The sequence below is a fragment of the Pteropus medius genome, unplaced genomic scaffold, assembly GCF_902729225.1.
Source record: "Pteropus medius unplaced genomic scaffold, Ma_sr-lr_union100, whole genome shotgun sequence".
Taxonomy (NCBI): domain Eukaryota; kingdom Metazoa; phylum Chordata; class Mammalia; order Chiroptera; family Pteropodidae; genus Pteropus; species Pteropus medius.
In genome coordinates this window covers 42,808,113-42,820,777 of record NW_024349800.1, presented here as the reverse complement: position 1 = coordinate 42,820,777, position 12,665 = coordinate 42,808,113, and the positions used below count along the sequence as shown (strand labels likewise).

Sequence of the window (12,665 nt, the reverse complement as noted above, 5' to 3'; positions counted from 1 at the left end):
GATTTAGCTAGGTTTATATTTATTCCTCAATAAACTATATTGTCTTTTAAACCCATCATTGTTTTTATCTGAAAGAGCCAGAAGACTTCTTATTCTCTGGTTCTCTGTTCGACCAACATTATTACCTCTATTACATAATTATTTCAAATTCCATTTTCCTAATAAGTTAATAGCAACTTTTACAGAGGTAATTAGGAAAAATAAATGGTAGTATTCTATACTGTCTATATAAAAATTTCTTAATTGCCAAATTGATTTAAAATTTTTACAAATGTAAAATAATTTTATATACATATAAAGACCAAACATAAAGAGTCACATAAGAGTCACATTCTAATTTGATATATGCTTTGCCTTATCATCATCACATCAGAAAGCACTTGGTAAACATCTATACCTAATTAAAGGTGTATATTTATTCTCTCCATATCCTTCGGGTATTCATTGGAAAAAAAGACTATCAACTTTCTCAAAGAGATTGCTGAGTCCATGAAAGAAACAAGTCTATATCACATATTTTTCCATTGTTAGCATTCTTCTTTAAGATCTTTTGTTTTCACTTCTTTCCTTTTAAAATTATCCATCCATAGTGGTTAAGAATGCAAGAAAAAGAAATTGATCTGGGCTTCATGTCTGACTCCAACCACTCACTGACTATAGACAAATATATCCTTGGAAAAGTTCTTAACCTCTCTCAGCCTCAATGTTTCACTTGCAAAATGGAGAGCTATATCAATCCCAGGATAGTTGTCAGAATCAAATGAGTTGTTTAAAAAAAGCGTGACACATTAAAAGCATTTAATAAATGTTGAAATAAACTTAGAAAGTAGCTTATACATTCAGGATAAATTCACAGTAATTTGCTGACTTGAGTGTTTATTTAATTTAACCATTAGTTCCTTTAATTTAAGATGAACTTACCTTGTAGTTCAGGGCCAACAGTAGTAATTATAGCACCCAGGCATCTACCCAAACACTGATGAACTTCTGTATGCGAAGGTGGAACTGTCAAAAGCAAGGTAAGAACTAGAGATAATGTTGGTTCCACATACCCACGATACATTGGGCCACTAGAATCCACTATCAAAGCAAGTGAATGAAGAGACCAAGTCTGAAATAAAATATAATTTTATTTTAGTTGTAAGAAATAGAGTACATTAAATTAATTTTTAAGCTAAATTTTAGTAAATTCTATCATCTTAGTTTTTTTAATCTTAGTTTTTAATCAAAGACCTAGAAATACTTAAAATTATATTCCTTAAGAAATAAGGCCCAGATCTTCAGAGCACTAGCTCTGCTGGGACTGTGGGTAATAAATTTGAGTTCTCCTAAAGAAAGAAAGAAGTAAAGTGGGAGGGAGGAGGGGAGGGAGGGAGGAGGGAGGGGAGGAGAAGGAAGGGAAGAAGGAAGGAAGGAAGGAAGAAAAAGTAGCACACAAGCTACCAATAGCCAATAACCAAAGCAACTGATGTAAAATGCTATGTTCAAAGTTTCTCTGAGGCGTGGCTTTGAGTGTCAGAAATAAAATTTCAATGATGAACTAATTTTCTTCTATTATAATGTATTTTACACTTCCAAAAGACAATGATTTACATAATAAGTGTTTGATTCAGTGGATGCTTATGGACATCAAATTTATCTTTACTGCCTGTATTGCTGGAGTTTTGCTAAGAAACTTGCCTGAAATAAAACAACGACCATGACAATGTTCTGTACTCAATATATTTCTAAGCCCATGACACTCACACAATAACTCTTTAAGTGCATGGACTCATTTCAGGCCCTTATTTGTGTTTACTAAGCATAAAGTAATCTTACTAGTAATAGTATTTACAAAACTAACCCCAGAACAATATATTGTTATCAGCACAGGCCTAAGAAAATAAAATGTCCTTCAAACTGTCCACATGAGCTCTAGAGGAACATCTTTCATTTCTGCTAGTGGTAGCTCTAAAGGAGAGCTGTACGGCTGGGCTGATGGAAAAAAGGTTGCAGCAGAGAGGTTTCCCAATTTGCCAACACAGAAAAAAAATCGATACCTAAACTTCTACTACCTGTCAATCTACCCCAGTCCTAGAGAATTTAGCAACCTGACTAGGACAGGTTATGTAAAAAAAAACAACACCTACTGACAAGAGTTAGCAAAAAATAATAGGAATATAGCACCTTGAGGGAGGAAGACCAGAGCCACATTCTGGAGAAAAAAATTAATAGAAGAAACAAAAGAGGAATTTAATAAAACTATAATAAGAATTTTTAAGACAATATATTAAAGTATAAAGGAGATTCTCGAAGTGTTTTTTTTTTTTTAAAAAAAAGCTCACTCAGGATTTATATGAAAAAGTAGAAAACTGGAAAAAAAGAAAGAAGTTATTAATAAATCCAAAATCATTATCTTGAAGATCAAATGGAAGAAATATAACAGAGTGAAAATACCAAAAAAAAAAAAAGAGGAAAAAAAGACAAGACTTAAATATATGAATAATAGGAGTTCTAGAAAAAGATAAACTTATGTAGAATTTGATAAAATGTCTAAGCTTCAAGGATAGAGAGAAAAATTCTTACACACTGTCAAACCAAACAAAAGGTTACAGACAAAAAAATACATTTCAGGTAAGTTTTTTGGAAAAAGCAAGAAAAAGATGGGGAATAAAAATAGTTGTTATATCCATAAGCACCCATTAATTCAGATTTTATTACATAAGCCATCGTCTTTTGGAAGTGGGAAATATATGCATAGTATAAAAGAAGAAAATGAATTCATTGAAGTTTTATTTCAGGATGCTCAAAGCTACACTGCAGAGAAACTTTAAATAGTATCTGCACATGAGTTGCTTTGATTATTGGTTTATGTTACCTTTTATTTTCTAAAGAATTTATTTAGAAGTTTTTATAGAAAACTGATTAAAGATTGAGATGTCAATATTTACTAAAATTTAATTTTTTAAAAAATCAAGCAACCATTAGCCTCTTATGTGCAACATCAGGAGACAGAAAATACTGAAACATTTATGAATAATGAAAGAAAAGGCCTGTATGCCAGAAACAGTATAACCAACTAAAATATCATCCAAATGTAAAGGTGAAAGAAGTCACTTTTTGGATATGTAAGGATTCCAGAAGCATATCACTCAGGGCCCTTCCTAAAATAATTATTGCTGGTGAAAGTTTTTCTAAGAACAAAGATCTTCAGATAGGAGTTGAAGATACAAAAAAGAAAACATTATTGAACAGTAAATCTCTAGTAGTTATAGTTAAATACATGTAGACAATAATGCAACTGTGAAATATGAGACAGGGAAAACTTAAGAATATTGTACATTTTATTCTGTGAAAATATAAACTGAAATATTAGCTTTGAGGGAATATAAGAGATCCAAATTAGAGTAAAATGTCCTGTCATATAGAAGTTTGGTTTTAAGAAATTAAAGCAAAAGAAGGCTGAGAAAATGGTGAAGATAAAAGAACAAAGAAAATTAGCACCTATTCTTTGACATAAAAAAAGAACGCAGCAACTTCTTGGGTAAAATAATTTTATAATAGTGTGTTTTTCTTCAGAACTAGTGTGAAAGTAGGATTGAAAAAAAGCACTTCAAAAAAAAAAAAAAAAAAAAGCAGCACCTCTTAAGAGACAAGATAACTTGGTTTTTGGGAATGTTGTGCTTTCCACAGTGGAAACCTTTACCAAAAAATAAAGGGCTAACAAAACCTGCAGATTAGAAGCCTCTGGTGGATTTAGTATCTTATCAAATCGTGAAGGAACTCATTCAACTCAACAAACTAATGGCAGCCAGTAATGGCAATTAAATTTGTGAGTTCCAGTAAGAAGGTGGCAAGGTAGATGCTGTTGCATCCATATACTCTTAACATTTTTAGGTGCTTCAATGTGAAGTGGTAAATGAAGAATGTAGTATATTTTCATACACAGAAAGCTCTTGACTCTCAATGTAATTATTCCCATTTGTATTTAAGGAGAAACAAACAAAAAATTCAGCGTATACCTGAAGATTCAACCAATGACCCCAGACCTGGGTTAAGGTATTAGAAGGGAGAGAGAGAAAAATGGTCATTAAAAAATTTTTTTTTATTAATCTAAGAAATGTAAGGAAATGCAAAAAAGAGGAAAGAATAGTTAAAAATAAAAAGAAAATGTTTCAAGAAACGTATGTGGAATGGGTTAAATTCCCAAAATAATAGATTTAAGATTAGGTTTAAAAAAAAAAAAAATCCTGTTACATGTTATTACCAGTAAGACTCTTAAAACAAAATGACAAAAAAAGACCCTAACACATTTTTCCTAACAACTTATCGGAATCATTACTATTTTATACAGCAAATAATTTTCCTCAATATCCTACTTAAAAATTTTATAATAAAAAAATCGACATTATACCTGGACTTCAGAGGATGTTCCATCTTGTGCTAGAGCCAATAAAATGCTGACGCTGGTCTTCAGATGTTGTCCTGAGCCAATACCACCAACATAACGATGCAAACAGCCTAGAGCCAATGAATGTCCAGTTCTGGATACAACATCCCGAGCTGATTTCAACCTGGAAAAAAGTTTGTTCAGGGATTGGTTTTCTATTTCATTATGGCAATAAAAAGCTTATGAGACACACAATAAAAAGGATTTATTCTAGAAATCAGAAAAGACTACAATCATGATTACTTCTTTTCCCACTCACAAATAAGAATTAGAGATTAAATTTAAAATGGCTGGTTAACGTGATGTATTTCACTGAATAAAGCTTACTTCAATTTTAGAGAAAATTTGAAAACCCACAATTTCTCAGTTTTTAAAATTAATTATTTCTTAAAAAACTAAGAGCCATTTGAAACAAATTTTTCTTACTGGTGCTTCAAATAAAAAAATAGTTTTTATAATTGGCTTTGAAAGTATACAAAAAAATGGTATTTGTATTCACAGAATTACAGAAAATGCTTTTAATTTTCACTTAAGAAATTCCCTGTAATTATAATTTGAAACTTTTTAAAATGTGCAAGTCTTTTTTCTTTGTGAAATATATTTTAATGAAAAAATGTAAAAAGGAGTCATTGTCTACTTTTTAAAATAAGCTTTGAGATGTATTTATAATAAAATTCACCAATTTTAAGTATACATGAAGAGGTACAATGTGATGAGTTCTGATAATTGTATACAGTATGTAATCACCACATCATCATAACATAGAACAGAGGTGTCCTAGAAATAACGTAAGTCACATGTGTAATGTTAAATATTCTAGTCTTGGTACATCTATAGTACATTACAGAAAGGAAAGAAGAAACAGATGAAATTAATTTTTATAATATAGCAGTCATTTTCAGGAATATAAGAAGGTAAAATTAAATGCAATCTGTGAATTCAGTTCTAAAGCATTATACAGATTAGAAAGCTGCCTTCATGTTGTTATTTCAAAAGTAACATTTCGGTGAGCTAAAAAACTGGTCAAATTTTCTCAGTGATAATCATTCATTAAGTCAATAATCTAAAATATAAGAATATACATTTCCCAAGGTCTCAAAGTGATTTTCAATTTGAATGAAAACAAATTCAACCACTAATGACTTTTTTTCTGAACTAGGGCTGAAGCAATGGAAGTTACGCCCTATTAACCAAAAATGGTTTATAAGAATGATTCCTGTCTAAATACTAAGATGGCAGAAGATTTTATTAAGCAAATATAGCTGACAGAGCAGTATATATAAGTGATTTTCGCTTTTCATGGTCAGAAAGTATATCAGCAAGAGATAATGAGGCTGCAGGATACTGACGCATTTTCAAAATATAACCAGATTCTGTCAAATCTAAGACACTACAGATTTTTTTCATGTAGCATTATTTTATATAGTAGTATCAAAGAAAAAAGTGCTGCCAAATAATTATGATATTTCATAGAGGATTTAAGACAAAACCCAAAATCACATAAATTAAAATGTGAAAAAAAGCGTAATTTAAAATCTATGTAAGAATTAATTTCAGATCATAATTGATTATTTGGAAAAGCTAACAAAGTAAGCACTGTAAACACTTACAAACCATTAACCAGACAGATGCGAATATGAATGAAATGTCCCCGCATTTCATCAGAGTAAGTTTAAAATAAATATTCCTACAGGTATTGAAGATACTTATAAATTAAAACTTCTTGTAATTAAAGAAAAATTTACCATCAAGAGTTTTCTAAAGAAATACATTCCTATTTTACCTATTATTAACAGAGCACAAACCATTAAATAGGTAGCTAAGATTTTTTTTTACTCTTTAACAAAAGTTGATTTCAGAATCAACTTGGAAAAAGCAAAGCTAATCTAGTGCTAAAAGACAGCAGAAGTCATCCTGTAGAAGATCAAGTGTCTGGGGATATTTTAACTATCTTCTGCTTGCTCATATTATCCTTAATGATTCCCACAGTATACTGGGGCATTATCCTCTAACCAGCCAAAATGACATTCATGTGTGAAGACAAGGAAAATCATTCTCAGATATGTTAGGTGTTCAGAAAATACTTCTTCAGAACTACAACTTTACTACCACTGCTTCTCCCCACCTCTCTCTCTCTCTCATTAATGATAATGATGTAGTTTGGTAAAATTACAACTCAAAATATTAGTTAAGAATGATTAATTTATATAACTCGATGTCAGTTCTTTACTACTCTTGCTTTTCAATGTTTCTACTTTAGTACTTAATTTACAACAGTCAGTCACTAATAACTGCATGTTACCATCTTCACCACACTTCTTTAGAACTCTGAGATCAGTCTTCTTAATTTATATTAAAGAAATCCTTAAAATCTAATGCTAACTTTATCCCCTATTCCAGGGATAATTTAAGAGATGATAAACTTAGCAGCACTTAGGAAAAAAGATGGCTTGTTTTCAAAAGAGAATAATTAACAGGGAGAATAATGGTGGGGGTGGGGGGAGCAGCAATGGAAGGACAGTGAGCCAAATGTACTCAGAGCAGAGTACACATAACTGAGAGAGGTCCTGTTAACAATCCTCTTGATTCCATTATATAACAGTCAAGAGCTGAAACTGAAACCCTCACCACACTGAAAGTATCTAACATATTACAACTTTCTCAGATTCTAGATTTTAATCAATTATTGAAATAAATATTAAGGCTGCTATGAAAAATCACAAAATACTGTCACATGTTATACCATGTGGAAAACATACAGTCCAGTTAATAATTATTAATTACTTAAAAGACATCTTAGCCTATATGAGAAACTTACTTGTTAGTAAAGAGACTCACTTACTTGTCAAAGCTATACTGGGCCATTCTAGCAATAAAAGTTGCTTCTCCAACCACCTGAGCCATTCTTCCGAGAGCTTCCCCTGCTGCACATCGTAAGATGGGATTTGGGTTGTCAAGAGCACCCATAACTAGTGTCAGAGCAGATTTACGAACTTCCTCAGGTCCTAAAGTACTTTTGTTTTCGGCCAGGCCCTATGGTTATTTTTTTTTAAAGGAAAATTCATAACTCACATTAAATAAAAGAAAAAAACATGGTGCACTCCTTGTAAATATACATATAATTCACGCATTTTCTTTAGTCATCTTTCACATGCATATACTATGCCTAAAACCAATACCTGTTAAATTGAAAGCAATCACTTTCCTAAACATGATTCAGAACAGATATGCAACACAGTTATAGTTCAACAATCCCTAGGTGTGTCTCTATCCAAAGACTAATACTTCAAAGTTGTTTTTATACATTAAGGACACTGTTTATTAAATCAACTGTTATTCAAGGAAGGAAAAGACCTGATAACTATGAAACTTTGATCCATTTATATAAAATTCCAGAGAAGATAATTATGTCACCAAGAATATATCCAAAATATACCTAAAGACAAAATGAGGTAAGAATAATCAGTAACTGAATGTTGATACAGTTTGTTCATCATACTAAATGTTAATAGCTCTATTATAGCTATAGTTACTGTCTTGGAACTTTACTTACTTTAAACCAAAAATCCAAGTCATGGTGCCTGGGGAAAATGTTAACTACAGCAGAGGCATTAGCGAGCACACCTATGAAGAAAAGCGTACTGTACAGCCATATTACAGTTGGCTCACTGGACTTCCAACCACTGAGGGAGGCCATGACCACAGCACTCCTTCTTTTAAAAAACTCAGATGTTGGTATCAGCTGATTGGGCGTATACTAATAGGGCATATACTAATGTTTATTTAAATGGTACAAACCTGTATTTCTATAACCAATGCCTATATCCCTTTTCCCTGATGTTTACAAAACATGATTTAATTCATGTCCATTTAAACAATTGTTGCGATTTTATTTTAAAACAGTAATACAATAAGCTTAGTTCTAAATAATATAAAAAGTTCTCAAGTACATCATAATAGAAGCTACAGGTTGCATAGTATAGTACATAAACTCTGACAGGCAAAATAGTTGTTATTGCACTTCGTATGTATAGAAACTGAGGTTCAAAAAAAGTAAAAGGAATTACACAAGACAAACCTAGTGAGCAGCTAAACCAGAACACGATCTTGAAGTGCAGCATTCTTTCAACTATATAACGTAGCCTCTCCTGATTTATGATCCAAATCACAAACTCAACTTAACCTTTATCTAGTTAACCTTCTTTAGAATATTAGACCTTATTATTCGAGCATCTTTGAAAATTCTGGAAGAACTTACCAGCATTTGTAAAATCTGAGGAATCAAATAGAAATAAACTGTAATATTATTAACATATAACATATTTCATTATAACAAGCCTAATATAAAGTTTCTAGTAACTTAATAAAAATAATATAAAAACATAGTTATAAAGTGATATACATATAAATATCATACTAGTCTAGATATACCTGCCTTATTTAGGCATTAATGAAAATCTTGGTTCAGAACATTTGCTGTTTTAAAAATAAATACCTTCAGTGCACTGAGAACAGCAGTAAAAATGTTAAGCTGCACAGCCTGCTGGCGGACTCCCTTGGCTTGTTTAACACATTCAGCAAAGTGATCCAACATCTGTAATCTATAACAGGAGTAAAGATCACATTAGCAGTACTTTTTATTCAAATATGGCTCAAAAAAGAGATACGAGTATAAGCTAATCATTTAATAAATAAGGCCCCCACGTTGTCCCATTTCTATTTCATTCCCATAGCTAGTCCAAATCAGATCTCCTCCTCCTGAATTAATGTATGGACATGTGGTTAGCAACTGGAACAAGACAAGAGACTAAATATTACGTTTCAATTTGCAAAATAAAGTCATAATTTCAATGGCCTCTAATATGAACACCAGAGTTCAACAAAGTGCCTGGCATATAGTAGCAGGTGCTTAAAGTTTCTTCAATAGAATAATAATCATTAATGATGCATTTGGATACTTTAAATTGGAAATAAAAAGGGGGGGCATAATTCTTTTCTTTTTTAAAAATACTCTCACACAACCATAAAAAATAAATAAAAGATAAAAACAATCAAAATGTTTTTACATTATAATATCATACACACACACACATACACATGCAAAAAAAGGTGAAATATTATATTAACAAAGATTATCTCTGGATTGTGAGATTAGGTTTGGCTTCTTTACTCTTTTCTGTAAGCTCTAGATTTTCTCCAACGCAATGCTTTTATAATCAGAATAAAAACATTGTTAAAAAAAAAAACTACTCTCACACAGAAGAAAATAGTGCCTCATGTCCTTTCCTTGAAATCTAATCAAGATTTAAAAAAGAAAAAAAAGATTTAGCTCTGAGCATTTTTTTAAATGTAAAAAGAAGTGAATCATTTTTTTTATTATTTCAATTTTTTTAAATGAGAGTTAACAATAAAAATCACAGGCATTTGAAACTATTTTAATAAAAGAGAATGAAAGCATTTCAGATTTTTCTAAAAAGAAATGGGTAGGGCAAAGGAAAATGGAGAGGTTGGATGTTGTTCTAAGATAACTATGACCTGAAGCAGGAAATCAAAATCTCCCTAAGGTCACTATAAGGTTTTAAGCCTGATTTCTAATAGGACATGGGTCTCAGGCCAAAGCATTCTTTGAAAACCACATAGGAAGAAATCATTTAGCCTCTAGTAGGAACTGCAGTTAGAGTTACTGCGGGCTAAAGTGGACGACTTCTGCACTTGCTCTGACACAGATCCATGTCTACAGGTGAGGAAGTAGAGCGTTATTTACACTGCTTTCAAACACACACATAAGACACATATGATCTCCAACAGCACTGTTAAGCATCGTTTGCCTATCTCTAACATCAAATACACAACATTTTAAATAAGCTTATTATAATTTTTTTCCTTATAAAATATTTATTTCATTTAATTTGAAAATTTTTAGCAAAAAGGTACTATGCAGAAATAACAAACTATTAGAATGAAAATTTTATAATGTAAGCCATAGTCCACAATACAATAGACACTAGATGCTTGTACACAGGGCCAAATCTAAAACATAGTTTTAAATTATGTGGAATTTGCATTCGACTTTTTTATCATGTATGTGTCACTTGTTATTAAATTTATGAGCCTATTGTTTAAGCAGTAATTAACTGGGATGGAAAAATCTACTGTTTGAATATAATTCATATAAAATTACCTGATTAACTTCATACTAACCGGTGTTTATAAGAAACATGAGGAAACACTACACCAAAAAGAGCCACGGAAGCATCAATGACTGAAACTCCAAGAGGGAGAGGCCCAGGCACAGCTTCTCCAGCAGGTATTCGTAAATAAATGGAAGATGGATCATGTTCAAGAGCCCCACTTCCAGATGCACTGTTTGGCTGGAGCTGCAAAAGAATGACATAAAAATCATTCAAAATCTACTTTAGGAAACTCACTAAGTACTGGACATGAAGAAGAACAGGGGAGGAAGGAGAAAACATAAACAAAGAACAGAATGCTTGAATCTGAAAAATTTTAAATAGGTGAAATATAATTTCACCATTAAAAAAGCTATCAGTACAACACCTCGTATAATTTTAAGAAAAGGACTATTCATTCTAAAATATTTTTACACTACCTACCCTAAAAGATGCAAGTAAAACAATATCAAGAATAACTTTAAACCCACACAAATTACTTTAAAAAAGGCTCTAGTAACTTTTTAAAAAGTACATAAGAAATATTGCATTCAGGGACAAAAAGTTTTTAAATCTTCAACCTATTAACTCCCATTCCTCTCCAAATGTCAGAAAACAAACTAAAACAAAGCACCAATAACCAAAAAACCAGCTAAAACTGATCTTTACCACAGACACCACACGGTATATAAATACAAAGAACATTGAATAAAGACAATTTACCAAATTCTAACTATTGCTATTTACCTTTTTCACTTTTTATCTACCACCAGGAAGCCATCTTTAAATGTCTAAGAAAGCTCAATGAAAATTTAACCTTAGTCTATAATATTTTATTTTTAAATGACAGTGTGTAATAGTACCATTGTTTTCAATTAAGCGAGTATTTCATTCTACTGTATGGTTTACTACCTGGTCTTCAATTGACTTATGATCAGTTTCTTGAAGCCAGGAACCAAGCAGAACACTATCATCATAATGACAGAGGGATCTGAGGAGTGACGTAGTTGTATTGGCCGAATTGTCAGTCAAAGTGAATTCTGCTACCAGTTCTCTAAGAAGTGCATTGAAAGATCCTGAAAAACAGAACTTCGGATCAGATTAAAAAGAATAATTTTTATGAAAATTACAATCATTGCCCACAAAGAGCAGTGTCATTTTCAACAGAAATAAAATAATTAAGTTGCTGTTTTTTTTAAAAAAATTGAAATATTTTAATGTTTTTAATAAACAATTATGGTACTTCCTTTTTTTACTGTATTGTGCCTTTTAGCCCAAATTATTTAAAGTAACTAAAAAAGTCAAATAGAGAAAAGACTCTTTAAATATATTAAATATGATATAATTATTATTCATTATTAATTACCCAATGATACACAAACACTGAACCAGAATATATCAAAATTCTTGGGCATGGTTGAACTAGAAACAAATCAATGACTCACTTTCACATTATTTGACAATATTTCATTTCTGCGAAGTACATTTCTGTTCTCCCTCCAGATTCCTAAATTATTAGCTATATTATAATATGCATGAAGCAGTTTATGATAGTTATTACAAGCATAGACTTTAAAAATGAACCAGCTGGGTTTGAACCTAAGCTCTGTCTCTCAAACTTAGGCAAGTAATATTACCTCTATGTACCCAAGATTCTTCATTACATGCTAGAGCTAACTGCCTCATAAGGTTGAAGTTAGAGTCAAAGATGTGAATACATGTAGAGAGTTTAGAAAGGGGCCTGGAACACAGTAAGTGCTCAGCAGGTGTTAGCTACTTCCTTTGCGTATGAGTTAGTGGGAAAGCCGTGATCAGAACCCTAGAACACTGTTAAGTATGGTTCATATATACAATGGAATATTACTCAGCCATTAAAAAAAATGAAATCCAATCATCTGCAACAACATGGATGGACCTAGATGTTATTATGCTGAGTGAAATAAGTCAGACAGAGAAAGATAAATACCATATGATTTCACCTATATGTGGAATCTAAGGAACAAAAAGAACAAACTAATCAAAAACAGACTCACAAATATAGTGGACAATTTGGTGACGTAGAGGGG

The 12,665-nt window shown here is 31.5% G+C and overlaps 1 protein-coding gene across 2 annotated transcripts in view; it reads right to left on the bottom strand.

Moving 5' to 3' along the window:
- HEATR5B (HEAT repeat containing 5B) overlaps positions 1 to 12,665 on the bottom strand; it is a 73,916-nt gene that overhangs the window by 37,383 nt on the left and 23,868 nt on the right. For both annotated transcript variants that reach the window (XM_039887399.1, XM_039887400.1), the window contains exons 15-20: positions 11,512 to 11,675; positions 10,631 to 10,806; positions 8,925 to 9,030; positions 7,272 to 7,462; positions 4,394 to 4,553; positions 922 to 1,111 (exon numbers count right to left, since the gene is read on the bottom strand). In XM_039887399.1, the coding sequence (XP_039743333.1) occupies positions 922 to 1,111; positions 4,394 to 4,553; positions 7,272 to 7,462; positions 8,925 to 9,030; positions 10,631 to 10,806; positions 11,512 to 11,675 (987 nt within the window). The remainder of the gene's footprint in view (positions 1 to 921; positions 1,112 to 4,393; positions 4,554 to 7,271; positions 7,463 to 8,924; positions 9,031 to 10,630; positions 10,807 to 11,511; positions 11,676 to 12,665) is intronic.